The following is a 17,586-nucleotide window of genomic DNA, read 5'->3' on the forward strand; positions in this document are numbered from 1 at the left end:
GGGGGCGTGCAGGAGGCAGCCAATCAATGATTCCCTCATCGATGTTTCTCTCTCTCTCCCTCTCTCTCCCTTTCTCCTTAAAATCAGTAAAATATATTTTAAAAAATAAAATTAAAATGGAGACTATGTCCTGGATCTGTGATCCTGGAGCTTGGAACAGAAAAGCGCCAAGAAAAAACAGTTTGAGTCCGGCTGATGTAGCTCAGTGGATTGAGTGTCATCTCATGGACCAAGAGGTCCCAGGTTCGATTTCCAGTCAGGCATACGCCTGGGTTGTGTGCTTCAGGACATGTGGGAGGCAGCCAATCAATGTGTCTCTCATTGAACACAGTCACTCCCATTCAATTATGTATTATTAACTATGGCTATTTTTACTATACAACCTCAGAATTAAATAGCTAAGGCAAAGACCTCAATGAGAACCCAGACCTCAACTAAACCCAGTGTTGTTACACCAGCAAAAGAACAGAATTATATGCTCTCTGCTTATGGGTTATCAGGAAAAGTCAATGAGAAGTCCACAGTAAAAACTTATATTCCAAATTCCCAAAAGAGTAATTTACATCCCTAGTTTCTATTAATCTTTTACGTTCCTAATGCCCAATTCTGAGTGTTTTCTTTGAGAGAATACCAAAACAAGTAGGCACTTTGAATATAGAAAGGGATTTTAAAGACTCCTCATTCAGCCCTGTCCGGTGTGGCTCAGTTGGCTGAGCAATGTCACAAAAGGTCACGTGTTCAATTCCTGATCAGGGCACTGCCAGGGTTGCAGGCTCAATCCCCAATAGGGGTCGTGTAGGAAGCAGCTGATTGATATTTCTCTCTCTCCCTCTCTAAAAATTAGTAAGAACATATTTTTTTTTAAAAACAGACTCCTCATTCAACTACTTCACTTAGATAAATGGTCTTTAAATTGTATTTATTTTTGGTAGCTGCTGTAAATACTATCTTAAATTTCAAATGACCACAAAATTTAAAAAATCTTTCCACTTATTTGCTACCTCTATATTACTTCTAGATCATATTTGCATCCATTGTTTAGAACCACCATTTTCAAAATATTTACAGGATAAAAGTATTGAGCAAGAATATTCAAAAGCCTGATGACTACCTAAAAAACTATGTATTCCACACACTTTGTTACTAGCAAAATTCCACTAGGCCAGGGCACTTAGACACTAATAGAATATACTAATGTATTAAATTCCAGTTTTTGCCCCATAAACTTTAATATAAATATTGCAAACCGGTTTGGCTCAGTGGATAGAGCATCAGCCTGCGGACTGAAAGATCCCGGGTTCGATTCGGGTCAAGGGCATGTACTTTGGTTGCGGGCACATCCCCAGTGGGGGGTGTGCAAGAGGCAGCTGATAGATGACTCTCTCTCATGTTTCTAGCTCTCTATCCCTCTCTCTTCCGCTCTGTAAAAAATCAATAAAGTATATTAAAAAAAGAAGCAGATATACTTAAAAAAAATATATTGCATTACTCTCTATCCACCCTTTCCTAATAATGTGAAAATGGTACTAGAAAAACCAATGTTTATATTACTCACAGTTCAGCAACTTCCTGTTCCTCCTCCCAGGCCTCCTTATGTGTTAGCTGACTACTTCCGGTACTCTTACATGTCCAAATGCGCTCACTGTATCTTTCCAAGCGGGCTTCATATTCTCTGTTAGCAGTGGCTCAGGAAAACAATATTCAAGCAACAGAGACAACTAATCCATATCCATAAAATACTTATTACATATAGAAAAAAACCTACAGCATCCTTTCTATGATATACATATTGAGAAGATAAAATTGAAGTTAATTTTCAATTGGTGAATCCAAACGAGTAAGGCTAAAGTATGATCAGAATAGTTTGTCGTGCTTTGCAAATAAAACATGAATACTTTATTACAAATGTGATTTCTTAAATTCCCAATTCTCAAACAGTACTAAAAATGCATAAGAAAAAATAAAGGCAAAAAAACAAAATTTCCAATTTATTGAGAGAAAAATAAAGATTTGGGCATTGTAAAAAAAAAAAGGGGGGGGGGTAAAAAAGACAAAAAATCATAAGAAATAAGAATTTAAGGTCTGTGGAATTATTAAACAACTAGAGGCCCAGTGCACGAATTCGTGCACAGGTGGGGTCCCTCGGCCTGGCAGGTGATCAATCGGGACAGCGGGAGGTTGATTGGATGGATGGGCTGCAGGTTGGCTGTGGCAGCGCACTGACCACCAGGGAGCAGCTCCTTCTTTGAGCGTCTTCCCCCTGGTGGTCAGTGCACATTATACTGACTGGTCATTCGAGCACTTACGCTTTTATGCATATAGATTTAGATGGTCATCAAGTTTAAGAATCAGTTTCATAGGAGGATAAGATTACTATACCAGTCTTACAGATAGTTTGTAATAACCTTGTGCATCTAATGATCCTACTAAAAGACTGGAAGATTTTAGTACCATAGGAATACCTGTTGATTCTTAGAATTTTAAAAATTCCATAAAAATCCTAAAAATAATTTTAATATCTATAACGTCTTTGTTATTTACAATAACAATACATTCACAAGTCACTTAGCAGTCACTGTTCAGTCTTTATAAGATGAAAAGGACTTCAAAAGTTAGTACCATGTATATAACTTTCTACAATATTCCAACGGGAATTCATTATCAGCCAGCTATGTTCAAATTCAAAATACAGCAAATTCACTTTTAAAAATATATATTTTTATTGATTTTTTACAGAGAGGAAACGAGAGGGAGACAGAGTTAGAAACACTGATGTGAGAGAAACATCAATCAGCTGCCTCCTGCTTACTGGGGATGTGCTTACAAACAAGGTACATGCCCTTGACCAGAATCAAACCTGGGACCCTTGAGTCCACAGGCCAATGCTCTATCCATTGAGCCAAACCAGTTATGGCTGATTTACTTTTATGCACAGCAACAGATGCTAAGCTAGCAAATAAATTGACAGAAATAAAGAATTTGCTGCCAATCTCTGTACTTTCCAAGTTACTTTATTTTATAGCAGTTGGAATAAAAGTTTTCAAAAAGCTCCCTATGTGATATTAATTCACAAGTAATTTCCTTTTTAATATTTGAAATTCTTGGTTTCCTAGGGTTATGATCAATAACAAGACAAACAGGGACAAAACCACAGAAAATCCAAAACAATAGTTTTAACCCATAGTAAAAGCACCACCTCCAGATCTGACAAAAATGAAGCAACAAATCTATTTCTCTCTCTGGGGATGGTGCTAATCCTATCTAATAAAGAGGGAATGTGCAAACTGACCATCACTCTGACACAAAGATGATGGTGCCCATAGCCACAAAATGGCGGCGCCCAGTCCCCTCAGCCCCACTGGTATCCCCCTTACCCTCCGTAACCCTTTTAGCCCTCTCCGCGGTGAGGGATAAGCAGGCCCCTGCAGAGAGCAGACACCAGGGCCTGCAGCAGTGTTGAGCAAGCAGGTCTGCAGAGAGCAGAGAACCACAGGGAACAGGCCTAAGCAGTCAGTAGGACATCCCCTGAGGGCTCCTAGATTGGAGAGGGTACAGGTCAGGCTGAGGGACCCATTCTACCTATGCACAAATTTTGTGCACCAGGCCTCCAGTATTTAAAGGATTACACAAAATACAGTAACACTAAAAACCACAAGTCAGACTTCTATTTAATAAAACCCTAATATGCAAATCAACCAAACAGCAGAACTGATCTCTATGATGCACACTGACCACAAAGGGCAGATGCTCGATGTAGGGTGGCATTAGACTGCCAGTCAAGGCAGGTTCCAAACGGGGGCCGCCCGATCACCCCACCCACCAGTCACCCCACAGATGGCCCTGCATTGAGCATCTGTTCCCCGAGGGAGGCAACTGGCAGTGGTGATCAGGGGGGTGAGGCCAGCCAGCGGGCAGCACCAGGCTGCCAGCCAACACAGGTGCCAGCAGGGGCTGCCCGATCTTCCTGCCCACCAGTCGCCCCACAAATCGGCCCTGATTGCCGGCCAGGCCTAGGGATCCTACCCTTTTATGTTCTCCTTGGACTTCTCACTTATAGGTTAAGGCTTCCTTTCCAGACAGTCCAATAGCTAAATCACTAGTTTCCAAGGGCATTTGCACCACTTATGGAAAACGTTAGATCCATGCACACCAGATTTCCTTGACAACTCATCCCATCGTCCCCTGCAGAAAATTTACTGCACCAGCAGACAAAAAAGCCAACCAATGAGCTTCTTTTCATTACCAATTAGATATAATATCCCTGACAACAAAACAAAGGACACAAGTGACTCTTCACAGTATCATGGCCAGTTGAGACCAAGCTAAAAAAATCAGCTTGCCTACATGAGGACCCCTTCTTTTCTTAAGCAGCCAGAACTTAAAGATTCACTGGAAGCCTTTCCCCAACTTTGCGGCTGAATAAAATAACAGCTTTGTACATGGGAAAAAAAAAAAAAAAAAAAAAAGTTTGACTAAATATAACAAGCTAATTTTTAAGTTGGTAATTTTGTACAGTCTGTGAATGTTATCAATATACAAATGGCCCTCCTGATCAAGACCCATATTGTCAACAACATATTAGTATTGCCTAGACCAGTGGTCAGAAACTCATTAGTAACAGAGCCAAATACCAACATTACAATGATTGAAATTTTTTTTGAGAGCCAAATTTTTAACTTAAACTTTTTCTAACGCCACTTCTTCAAAAGAGACTCACCCAGGCCGTGGGTTTTGTGGAAGAGCCACACTCAAGGGGCCAAAGAGCCACATGTGGCTCACAAACCGCAGTTTGCCGACCACAGGCCTGGACACCTCAGTAATATATCAAACCCAACTGTTTCTAATCTAAATTCTTATTACCCCTCCTCATCCTCCTGCACTTGCTACTTTAACAGATATTTCCAGTCTCACTGAATGGCCCTAGTGCACTAATCAGAAATCCTCATTTCTACAGTCCCCAACTACAGCCACTTACACATTTCTCAAGTCAGTTCTCGCCAATAGCAAACAGAGCCATTAATAAATCCAGCCTATGATCTGTTTCTGACCCAGGCAAAATATTTTAATTGGCCACACTGATAATCTTTTGGTGCTTTGTGCTTCTCACCCTAACTTCCTTTTTTCTCAGCCTTGTTTGTTTTTAACCCCCTTTCTTCTGATTACTTTAAAAACTAAGTTGGTTCTAGTATCATCCCGATACCCCAAAGTTGTGGGTTCGATGGTGAGGGCACATATAAGAATCAACCAGTGAATACAGAAATAAGTGGAACAAATTTGATGTTTCTTTCTCATCCTCCCCCTTTCTCTAGCTCAATTTTTTAAACATATGTTCTTAACTGGTTTCAGAGAGAAGAATCTAAAATCAATTTTTTTAAAAAGACTAAAACTGAAATTCCTACAATATCCCTTAACACTGGGTATTTTTTAAGTTATGTAATTTTATTCTGGTTATTACTCTGTTTAAAGAAAGCAAGAGAAAAAAATGAAAATGAAAGAAAAGCTTGACTAGAAAGATATTGAGACAGCTGCCTCTAAATCCTATTTCAGATTTCATTCTCTCTCAAATAACCATTCAGAGCAAATGCCAATTGATGTTTTTTATGTTCCAGCTACTGTTGCACATATAATTGCAGAGAAAATGTCAAAGCAATTCTCCAAAGGTTGTATAAACTATAAATAATAAGATCTTTTCAAGTCCTAGACTATCTCATTATGCATCTACTTTTCATGAATTCAAGGAATACCCCTCCCTACAATATACTGCTTCTTTGTTCTCTTTTTGCCTTGTAAGAATTGTTTATCTCAATTTTAGTTTAGCTTAGTGGTTAAAGCCTCAGCCCACAAAGGGTCTTGGGTTCAATTCCTGGTTAAGAGAACATACATTGGTTGCAGGTTCCCCAGTCCCGGCAGGGGTGCTTTTGGGAGGCAGCCAGTTGATATGTCCCCAACTTTCCATTCTCTCTAGAAATCAATGGGAAAAATATCCTCAGGTGAGAGATAAAATAAAAAAATTGAGGGAAGGAAGGAAGAGAGGGCCTTGATAGCCTAAAAGGAAGTGATCCAGATAGGAGGTTAAGTAAGCCCAACTATAACCCTGAGCTCTAAGTACCAACCCTGATGACAAAGTAACAAGATTTGCTTTCATCCTATTTTTTTCTCTTTGGACCAGTTTGTCATTAAGTTAAAAATAACTCTAGCCAGTGGTGCTCAGTGGTTAGACTGTAGAGTTTCTGCCCAAGCACCAAAGGGTCACAGGCTCAATGCCCAGACCCAACAGTGTGGGAGACAACCAACAGATGTCTCCCTCTTTCTCTTTCTCTCCCTCCCCCTCTTCTACTCTCTCTAAAAAGTCAATAGAATGCCTGGCTGGCGTGGCTCAGTGGTTGAGAGTAGACTGGTAACCAGGACGTAACTGGTTTGATTCCCAGTCAGGGCACATGCCCAGGTTGCAGGCTCAATCCCCACTAGGGGGCGTGCAGGAAGATTCTCTCTCATCATAGGTGTTTCTAGCCTTCTCTTCCTCTCTCCCTCCCTCTCTGAAAATAAAAAACGCAACCTGCTCTAGTCATGGTTTTCTAAGCAAGCAAGTTATTCTGGCCATATTCTAATAGCCCTTCCTCATTACACCAGCTAAAAGTCCTCGTATATTGATGTAGCCAAAAATGAATAACCAGTTGTTTCTAGGCTTTAGAAACTAAGATAGTTAAAGCAATACAACAAAAATATTAACCTACAATAGGCTGCTTATAGGTTCAGTTTCTCCTTAAAACCCACCTTGACTTAAATACAGTCAATGTAACATACTACTGTCAAATAATCACATCAAGAATTGATTCTGGAAGGCAGCTATGCTCACCACTATACCCCCAACGCCTTGTAGTATTGATTCTGATAGACCCTGGCTGGGTAGCTCAGTGTGTAAAGCATCATCCCTATAAGCCAAGGTTGCTGGTTCCATCCTGTCAGAGCACATACAAGAATCAAATGAGCCGAAACTGGTTTGGCTCAGTAGATAGAGTGTCGGTCTGCAGACTGAAAGGTCCCAGGTTCGATTCTAGTCAAGGGTATGTACATTGGTTGCGGGCACATCCCCGGCAGGAGGTGTACAGGAGGCAGCTGGTCGATGTTTCTCTCTCATCAACGTTTCTAGATCTCTATTCCTCTTCCTTCCTCTCTGTGAAAAATCAATGAAACATATACTTAGAAGAAAAAAAAAGATCACAGAGCCTAATCAGTTTGGCTCAGTGGATAGAGTGTCGGCCTGCGGACTGAAAGGTCCCAGGTTCAATTCCAGTCAAGGGCAAGTACTTTGGTTATGGGCACATCCCCAGTGGGAGGTGTGCAGGAGGCAGATGATCGATGTTCCTCTCTAGCTATCTATCCCTCTCCCTTCCTCTCTGTAAAAATTCAAAAAAAAAATAAAAATCATAGATATTTAAAAAAAAGAATCAAATGAAATGGTGATGGGAAAAGACATGAGTTGGGTGGTGAACACAATACAATATAGAGATGATGTATTATAGCACATGTGTCAAACACAAGGCCCGCGGGCCAAATCCGTCCCGCCAGGCCTTGCAATGTGGCCCGCACCGCGCTGTCATCACTGCACTCCGCTGCGTTTCCATCACAATGACAGTTTATGACTGTTCAGTAAACCATTCGGCCCGCGATTTAGGCTGGATTTTAGATTTTGGCCCCTTCTCTGATTGAGTTCGACACCCCTATATTATAGAATTGCACACCTTAAATAATAATAAAAATAGAAAAAAAATATTTTTTAAATCAATAAGTAAATTACAGTAACTAAAAGTATTCTGATAAAGTGAATTTTCCCAACTAAGATCTACTGTCCTGCCTGAAAAGTACTATAGTAGGGAGTTAATGTAGCACAGATTCAGACACTGTACAAAATACGTAATCATCAATATATAACACCCAGTCATTAAGTGTGTGCATCATTCACTACTACCACTGTAAATTTAATGATGATGAATAATGTTTTTAAGAACATAATAACACACCACTTTAAGTCAATAAAACATCATATAAATTTGTTACAAAATATATATGCAATTAAAGGGTAGTACTTAGAAGGGAACTACTCAAATCCTATTAAAAACATAATTATAAATATAAATTAACCCCTAACCAGTTTGGCTGTGGATAGAGCATCGGTCTGGGGACTGAAGGGTCCCAGGTTCGATTCCAGTCAAGGGCATGTACCTAGGTTGCAGGCACATCCCCAGTAGGGGGTGTGCAGGAGGCAGGTGATGGATGTTTCTCTCTCTCATGGATATTCCTAACTCTAGCCTCTGTAAAAAATAAAATAAAATAAATAAATATATATATATATATATATATATATATATATATATATATATATATCTGGAAATAACAGTATTTCAAATACAGTTGAAACCCAAACATCTACTTGTTCTCCTCTATGAAATCCCTAATAGTCTAATAAAAAATATGCCAACCTGATAAACACAAAATACAATAGTTTAAAAACCCTCCTAAAGTGCTTCCACTTGTAGACACTCCCACGTGGGCAATATACCCAATATGTAACACAATTTATGAATTCCTTTGTTAAAAAGGTTCTACAAATACTGGCATGGGAATTTTTTATTAAACACATGCCACTTTGTAAGTTTCAGGCTTCAGTTTTCAACTGTCATCATTAAGAGGAACACTTTATATATATCATATTTCAAAGACTTTAGTAAATTATATGAAAAAGCCTGAGCTGCCAGTTCTAAATTAGCTAGCTACAGCCACTTTTATATGGCTCAGTACTTAAAGGACTTATCGTTTATCTCTTCTCTATCATGTTTCTTATACTCCTTTAGAATCATACCTGAAAAATTAACATCTGATAATTTGTGTGAGGAATCAACTGCTCAAAAGATGACATTTGAATGACATTTGATATGACAGATTCCGACAAGTAATTTTTCACTCTATCAATGTTTGGAATGTTGTTTTTTTAAAAGGAGGGCAACTTTAGAATAATATACTGAAAATCCCAACAGGACAAGAAAAAGTGCCAGATTAGGATCACCACCCCTCCCTTAAATGGATCTTATACCACAAACTGACACAAACGTAAACTAACAACATTAAAAAGGAGAAGCATTCCATGGTTTTAATTTAGGTACAGGGTGGAGGTAGGAAAAGCAGTGGATTCTACTCCTGACTCTCATCATTTACAGTGTGTGTCCATCTAAACGCTCTGGGACCACCTGGCAAAGCAGGCAGGAGAACTGAACATCTCCCAGACCCATTCAGCTCTAAGATGCTATGGTTATATTTTAAGAGCCTTCCTACAGCATGGACTCACTTTCCAAGTTTCTTTATACGTAAAACACCCAATAGTCACAAACTGCAATCAAACAAGAATGAAATTACCCTACAAATTACTACATTAGTGCTGGCCAGGTGGCTCAGGTAGTTGGAGTGTTCCTCTGGAACACCAAAGGTTTTGGGGTTCCTATCCAGGTCAAGGCACTTACCCTAGGTTGCAGTTGATCTCTACTACCTACCGGCACATACAGGAGGCAGTGTTTCTCTCTCTCTCTCTCTCTCTCTCTCTCAAATCAATAAAAACATATCCTCAGGTGAAGACTTTTTTAAGTACATTAAAGGGGTGAACAAAAAAAATGAAATCAAATTATACCCCTCACCTAGGCACTTCCTCCTCTGTACAAAAGCAAGCAGAAACTACAATAAATCAAGTCCTACCAAAAGTAAAGGGCTGACGAAACTAAATACATTAGCCTTCTTGAAGCTTTCCGTACATCAAAGATTGACTCAAAAATCTTTTTTTTTTTACACAGAAGCGTCAAAAGAACTCAACTGGCATCCATTAAAAATAATAATAATAAAAGTTGTACAACTTTTAACCAAAAAACTAAGCCTGTTCAAGAAGACAATGATTAGAGAGGATGCTTAGTATATAAAGCATCAGCCTCGTGATCTTAAGCTACAACATAAAAACTCTAAGGATGTCTTGGTATCTATTTTCTTAATTTTACTTAAAAACAATCACCAATCTTCTCCATCGTCAAAATTCCAAACCTGTGCATGCGTACGGAAAGACATCAGCTCCTCCAAAGTAACTTTCCCTCTACGTCTGGAACTTTATTCTTGGTTTTTTTTGTGCTTCACTATTCTGTCACCTAAAAGTCCACCAGGAGAAAAGCACAAGTGCCCCCGCAGGGACCGGGGTAAAACGCAGTCGAGACTCGTACGAGCCGGATCACGCGGCCACATGGGTACCATTTTAAAAACTTCACTTGAAGGTTTAATTTTAAAAAAACAAACAAACAAAAAAGCAAAGGAAATCCCGCTCCCTGTGGCTCCTGGGTCGAAAGCCAACCCGAGGGAAGGGGTGTGTGGTGGGGGTCGCTCCTCCACGGCGAGGCCCGGGGACAAAGTGCGGTGCCGGGGAATGGAGGGCGCGGGGCTCCGCAGCGCCCGGTCCGGCGCCCGTCCTCACCCCGCCGCCCGCCTCCCAGCCCAGAGCCGCGGGCTCGGACTCACGGCGAAGGCCCGCGGGCATCGGCACGCTGACAGCCGCCGCCCGCGTGGGGCTGCAGGGCCCCGGGCCCGAGGAGCCCCCTGCCCACCCCGCGGGCGGGGCGGGCGGCCAGGCCGGCGCGGCTGGAAAAGGATACTCCCGGGTGCGGAAGGCCTCCTGAGTGTGCGCGATGGTGAAGAGCGGCTCTTCGCCGGGAAGCGGCTTCACCAGCGGGAAGGGCTTGCGGCCCAGGAGCGGCGCCATCGCGGCGGTGACGGCGTGATGTCGGCGGCGGCAGCAGCAGCAGCAGCGGCGGCGGCGGCGGCGGAGACAGCGGCTGCTCCGCCAGCCCGCGGAGCAACACTAGGCCCCGCGGCCCGGAGCGAGCGCCAGGATCCCGGGAGTAGAGTGGGGGAGGGGAGGGGTGAGAGGGCGGCGAGAAATCAGCTCCCTCGCTGGTGGCGCGGCCGCGGGAGGGCCCAGGAACGGGACGCGAGGACGCAGAATTCCCGCGCGCACCGCTGCGCAGGCTGGCAGCCTCCAGCCAACCTTCGCTACTGGTCCCCGCGTTCGGCAGTCACGACTCCTTAGCTGCACAGGAGGAAATTATTGAAAAATGGCGGGAGATTCCCCTCCTCCCCACCCCCCCCCCGCCGGCCGAGACACACACTAACTTGCTCGCCTGTGGCGCCGGTGGCGAATGCTCCAATAGGCGGAGGGCTAGCCAGCGCTCACAGCCTATTGGCTCAGAGGAACTGCCGCTCTGCGCTCGGGTCCAGCCCCCTTCCCCGACTGCGTAGTTGGGTTGCAACGCACTAGAGGGCAGTATGCAGAGGTGAAAGGTCACGTTATGTAAGCACCGGTGACTGGCGCGCAGGCCTCCAGCAGTGGAGTTGAAAGTGGGAGGTAGCATTTGAACCGAAAAGTCGGAAATTCAAGGAGGTGAGACAAGAGAAGCCCCCTAACACGTATACACACTACGCCATCTGTGACACTGACGGCGACACCGACATCCGGGCATCACTGTCCGTGTGTTGCGCTGGAGGGGGGAAGGGGAGCGCGCGACCAGGGGCTTTGTCTTTCCACTTGTGCTCCGCCCCCTTCTTAAAGGCGCCGCGCTCGGCCACGCCCGGAGATGCGCGCGTGGAGCAGATGGGAGGAGGGTTTGGCGGGAAGTAACCCCAAGACCTTGTCCAAGTAAAGGTTCTCCAGAAGGACAGCTTGAGCCCCAGCTTTGCTCACCCCAGAGTTTACTGCTGGATGAGAATGTGGTTGAGATCTGGACATTGGTATGGTGCTACTTTCTAGGGGCTTGCTGGAAAGGATAATATGGAATCTCTCGGAAAAATGTACTAAAGGACATACTTATTAAAGAGACACCCATTCCTTCAAATCATAATTACTAGCACCTACAATGTTCAGGGCCCTGTGTTAAGACTCTCCTGAAAAAAAATAAGGGATAAATACGGTAATAGTTCTATGTGATGAGTACTGACCAAAGTAAGAAGCAGCAATAACTGCCTGGAAATGACATTTAAGCTGCTTCTCCATGCAGACTATACCCACATAGTCCAAAGTCTGTTTGGGTATTCAATGCAATCAGAAACACATTGACTATAATTTTCTCCCTAGTAAATTATCTCCCTTGGTTCAAAGATTTCAGTGGCCCCAGACATCCTTTGCAACCTTTTCAACAGGAATAGACTGCTGGGTGTCCGTGAATGCAACATGCTAATACCAGATTTATTCTCCTTTTGTTTTCACCTTGAGGTGAGAAGAGTACCCCCAGTAAAAGGTACGTTCTTGATCAAACCAGACACCACTTCTGTGAAGCCTTCTCTGATCACCTAGCAGAAAAGGAAGGTCATCTTCCTTTAGTAGCCATTTCTTCTGAGAGGATTAGGTTTCTTCTCAGGGGATGTGGTATTTGAGTTGATTGTAAAAAGCTAAGTTGCACTTGACTAGACCGAGAAATGAGAGAAACATTGCAGGTAGAGGGAACAGCAGGGCAGAGTTGGTAAATTCAGGACATGTGCCTAAAACATAGGGGTTTTGAGGCAAAAAATACCGAGAGATGGAATTGGCAAAGAAGTGATCCCCTTGGCCACAGCATGTGATGGTTGGAGTGGCCATTTAGAAGAGAACTGCAGTTGTTTGGGGCAGTGATTCCAAGGGCCTCAAATGTAAGATCAGTGGAGACAGGCAGAAAGATTTGAGAGGCACAGACTAGATGACTAATGGGATAGACATTTGAAGGACTAGATAGCTAAGAGCCGACTACACACATAGTAAATACTCCAGAAACATTAAGAAAAACAAAACAAAAATTAAAAAGCAAATATTTGGGAAAAATTTTGTATTTCAAAAACAGCATCTAATTGTCCACCAGAATGGGCACCATAATCATTTCAGCACCTGGGCCCAATATGGGCTGGAATCCAACCCCAGTGTTGGCAGAGCTCTTGAAAAGGAGACTCAATATTGAGCTCACTGGAGAGCCATCCAGAACACAGTTGGGATTTTTTTTAAAATTTTTTTATTAAATTAATATCTGTGTACATATTCACAGTTGGGATTTTTGAAGCTAGAGATGCATATTTGTGAGGATGGGTTATCAGCCCCAAAATGAGTTAATAAGAGCCTCCCCAAATAAAGAACAGTGCTTACCTTGGAGAGGTGTAATTATGGTTGGTTTTCTTTTTTGTTTTCTATAGTGATTATGTATTTGTTTACAATATATTTTTAAAAATATATTTTATTGATTTTTTACAGAGAGGAAGGGAGAGGGATAGAGAGTGAGAAACATTGATGAGAGAGAAACTTTCATCAGCTGCCTCCTGCACATCCCCCACTGGGGATGTGCCTGTAACCAAGGAACATGCCCTTAGCCGGAAATCGAACCCGGGACCCTTTAGTCCACAGGCCAACGCTCTATCCACTGAGCCACACTGCTTTCGGCCATTTACAATATTTTTAAGAAAACCTTTAATGTGACTCTTGCTTGGTGTATGTCCTCTATTTCTATGTCTCAAATTTATAAACAATGGAACTAAAAAAAAAAATATATATATATATATATATATATATATATATATACACACACACACACACACACACACACACACATACACACACACACACAATAGAACTGATTAACACAAAATTTTAACATTTGTACTGAAGATGTCAAAAAAAGGGAGCTCGCCGAGACAGGTTTGGCTCAATGGATAGAGCCTCAGCTTGGGGACTGAAGGGTCCCAGGTTCGATTCCGGTCAAGGGCATGTACCTTGGTTGCGGGCATATCCCCAGTAGGGGGTGTGCAAGAGGCAGCTGATCGATGACTCTCTCTCATCGATGTTTCTAACTCTCTCTTTCCCTTCCTCTCTGTACAAAATCAATAAAAATATATTAAAAAAAAAGGGAGCCCATGCCCTTTTGGATTAGTGGATAGTACCTCAGCCTGCAGACTAAAAGGTCCCAGGTTTGATTCCAGTCAAGGGCACATAGCAGGGTTGTGTATATACATAAATGTACACATATACACACTAGTGGTCCGGTGCATGAAATTCGTGTGTGCGGTAGGCGTGACCTCCAGCCCAGCCTGCATTCTCTCCAATCTGGGACTCCTCAGAGGATATCCAACTACCAGTGTAGGCCTGATCCCACAGGATGTCCCTCTCACAATCCGGGACCACTGGCTTCTAACTGCCCACCTGCCTATCTGCCTGATTGCCCCTAACCACTCTGGCTGCCAGCCTGGTCACCCCCAACTGCCCTCCCCTCCTGGCCTGATCACCCCTAACCACCTCTGCCTAGGCCTCACCACCATAGTTTTGTCCGGAAGGATATCCGGGAAGGTCTCCCAATCTAATTAGCATGTTACCCTTTTATGTGTGTGTGTGTGTGTGTGTGTGTGTGTGTGTGTGTGACGTACGTGTACACACACACACACACACACACACACACACACAAAGTAGGTCCTCAGGTTACATCGGAGATCTGTTCCTACAGCTCAACTTAACTCGATTTTCGCTGGAACCCACCTACATAAGCACCTACGTCACTCACATGGAGCACATACACAGCAGTAATGAAGTGAAACAGTAAAAAAAATGTAAAAGATAACAATTCCTGACCTTTACTTGTGGTAAATATATAATAAAAAACATAAAGCACATATATGTCAAAATGACAGGACTTTTTTTTTATAAATAAGTGGGAAATGGCGACATAACACATAACTCTGTCTGCAGATGGATAGCACATTTCCCCATGCAGATCTCCACTGGGTAGTTTTCTGACAGGAGCTCAATGAGCAGGGTCTGTTTTTGTGGTCTATGTCCTATGGAGCTGTGCTCTGCCACACATTGGTGCTTCACTGATGCTTAAACACCTTCAGCTTCTGGCTGGTCTTCTGGCCATTCTGTTGGTTCCTCAAACTAAACACAGCCCAAAAACACAGTTCAATTTTTTTAAATATATATACTTTTATTTAAGAGAGGAAAGGAGAGGAAGAGAGAGATAAAAACATCAATGTCAAACAATGTCAAGAGGGAATCATTGATTGGCTGCCTCTTGCATGTTGGACCAAGCCTGCAATCCAAGCATGTGTCCTTTACTGGAATCAAACCTGGGATTCTTCGGTCCACAGGCCAACGCTCTATCTACTGAGCCAAACCGGCTAGGGCTTTTTTTTTTTTTTTTTTTTTTTTTTTTTAATTTATTGATTTGGAAGAGAGGAAGGGGGAAGAGAGAGACAAACACTGATTTGTTGTTCCACTTATTTATGCATTCATTGGTTGATTCTTGTTCTTCCCAATATTTTTATTGATTTCAGAGAGGAAGGGAAAGGGAGAGATAGAAACATCAATGATGAGAATCATTGCCTCCTGCACACACCCTACTGGGGACGAAACCCACAACCCGGGCATGTGCCCTGACTGGGAATCAAACTGTGACGTCCTGGTTCATAGGCTGAAGCTCATCCACCACGCCACACCAGCTGAGCCATTGTTTGATTCTTTATATGTGCCCTGACCCAGGAAGGAATCTGCAACCTTGATTTATTGGGGTGACACTCTAACCAACTGAGCTATTGGCCAGGGCCAAAACCACAGTTTATTATTTCCCTGTCCTCCATCATTGGCTCTCTCTGGGCATTTTTATTTTACTTTATTAATGTGTATGTTTTTATTGATTTGAGAGAGAGAAACATCAATGTGAGAAGGATCGAACGGTTGCCCCACACACATACTGCGAACCTGCAAACTGGGTATGTGCCTTAACTGGGAATTGAACCAGGGACCTTTCGGTGCATGCGATGAAGCTCAACTAACTGAGCCACACCAGGCAAGTCTGGGTGTTTTTTTATTTCTATTAATGGCTCCACCTTCCTCACAACCTCAAAGGGTCAGCCTTGACCTCTCTTGAGTTCTACAGCTACGGGATAAACAAGATACAGTAGTCTCCATCACCCTTATATTCTGGGAAAAATTCCAAGACCCTCAGTGGATGCCTGAAACGGCAGATAGTACCAAACCTTTATATGTGACAAAAAATTCTGAGAAGTGCTAAATTAATTTGCAGACCTGAGGGTGGTAGGAGGAGACAGAGGTTAAACAGTTAACAGTGAAGGACAAGATCAACAAAAGACTACTTGCATTCCTGAATGTATGCTAAAACTTTGAATTAACTTTCAAGTGGCTATTTCCCTGGATTATCTGAAGAGAATAGCTGAGTATGATACCAGGTAAATCCATTTGTTTACACTTGAATGTCCCCCACAGTTGCCCACAACCAATCCAAAGAAGCAAATGCTTCCCAAGACTCTGAACTAGCCCCACTTCACCTTCTGTTACCCCCTTTACAGCCAATGTAAATTCTTTCAAAACAGTTTACATCTTTCTTTGCCAAACTGTTTACTTAGAAGACCCTTTAAACCCAAGATTTCGAATATGCTGTCTTCATCCAGCTCTGCTGCTGGTGGTTTAGAATTCATGCTCCAGGGCCTGGTCCTTCTGGCTAACATTTGGCTCAGTAAACCCTTTCTTTTAGAGAGGATTTCAGCCATGAAAGTTTTTGTTTACACAGCCTACACTTTTCCCTCCTATACATACCTTTTCACTTAAAGGAAACACTTAAACGGCTTCTCTTTGGTATATATGAATTGCCTGCATAAGTAAAATAAAGGTTACTTGAACACAGCCACTTCGCCAGTAACTGAGAGGGCTACTAAGTGACTGTCAAGTAAGAAGCTTGTACCATGTGGATACCATGAACAAAGGGATGATTCATGTCCTGAGCAAAACAGAGCAATTTCCGAAAAGGCATGAAATTTAAAACGCTTGTATTTGCTTCTGGGATTTTTCATTTAATATTTTCAGGCCCAGTCCCGCCTCGCTGGCCACCTTCTAATTAATTTCCTTTCAGTGTACACAAATCCATGCACCAGATCCACTAGTTGAATATAAAGGAAATCCACGAGCCTGTAATAATACTCAGCAAAAAGAAAAACAGGCAATGGCCAGTATTTCCCGGTGATTAGATTGTCAGCCTGCACCAAAGTTTTGTAGGTTCAATTCCCAGTTAAGGGCACATATCGATGTTTCTTTCTTTTTTTCTTTTTTTAAAATATATTTTATTGATTTTTTTACAGAGAAGGATAGAGTTAGAAACATCGATGAGAGAGAATCATCGATCAGCTGCCTCCTAAACACCCCCTACTGGTCTAGGCCGTTCTGTTCTGTGGTGCAGGATCCTCTGTCCTGGAAACTGGAGTCAGGAGTTGGAGTCGGACCACCTGGGCAAGCCCTTTGCATTGGACCCGGAGCCCTTGGTGTCATGCATGACCCAGGTTCTGGACTCGGCTGATCTGTGTGTCTACAAGGGAGCTTCATTTTCCTGGTTTTCAACATTTGCTTTCCATACTACTGTACATTCTGTTTTGTTGTTTTTTTAAAATATATATTTTATTAATTTTTTACAGAGAGGAAGAGAGAGGGATAGAGAGTTAGAAACATCCATGAGAGAGAATCATCGATCAGCTGCCTCTTGCATATGCCCC

General features: G+C 42.6%; 1 protein-coding gene across 3 annotated transcripts in view; it reads right to left on the reverse strand.

Moving 5' to 3' along the window:
• The window catches only part of BAZ1B (bromodomain adjacent to zinc finger domain 1B), a 69,426-nt gene extending 58,247 nt beyond the window's left edge, over positions 1 to 11,179 (reverse strand). For 2 of the 3 annotated variants that reach the window (XM_036408917.2, XM_036408916.2), the window contains exons 1-2: positions 10,680 to 11,179; positions 1,556 to 1,672 (exon numbers count right to left, since the gene is read on the reverse strand). In XM_036408917.2, coding sequence (XP_036264810.1) covers positions 1,556 to 1,672; positions 10,680 to 10,786 — 224 coding nt within the window. In that variant the 5' untranslated portion in view covers positions 10,787 to 11,179. Of the gene's footprint in view, positions 1 to 1,555; positions 1,673 to 10,679 lie in introns of those variants that run through there. The other variant, XM_045571179.1, reaches the window with a different exon arrangement.
• Positions 11,180 to 17,586: the final 6,407 nt, after the last annotated feature.

Source organism: Pipistrellus kuhlii, unplaced genomic scaffold, assembly GCF_014108245.1.
Source record: "Pipistrellus kuhlii isolate mPipKuh1 unplaced genomic scaffold, mPipKuh1.p scaffold_m20_p_4, whole genome shotgun sequence".
Lineage (NCBI taxonomy): Eukaryota > Metazoa > Chordata > Mammalia > Chiroptera > Vespertilionidae > Pipistrellus > Pipistrellus kuhlii.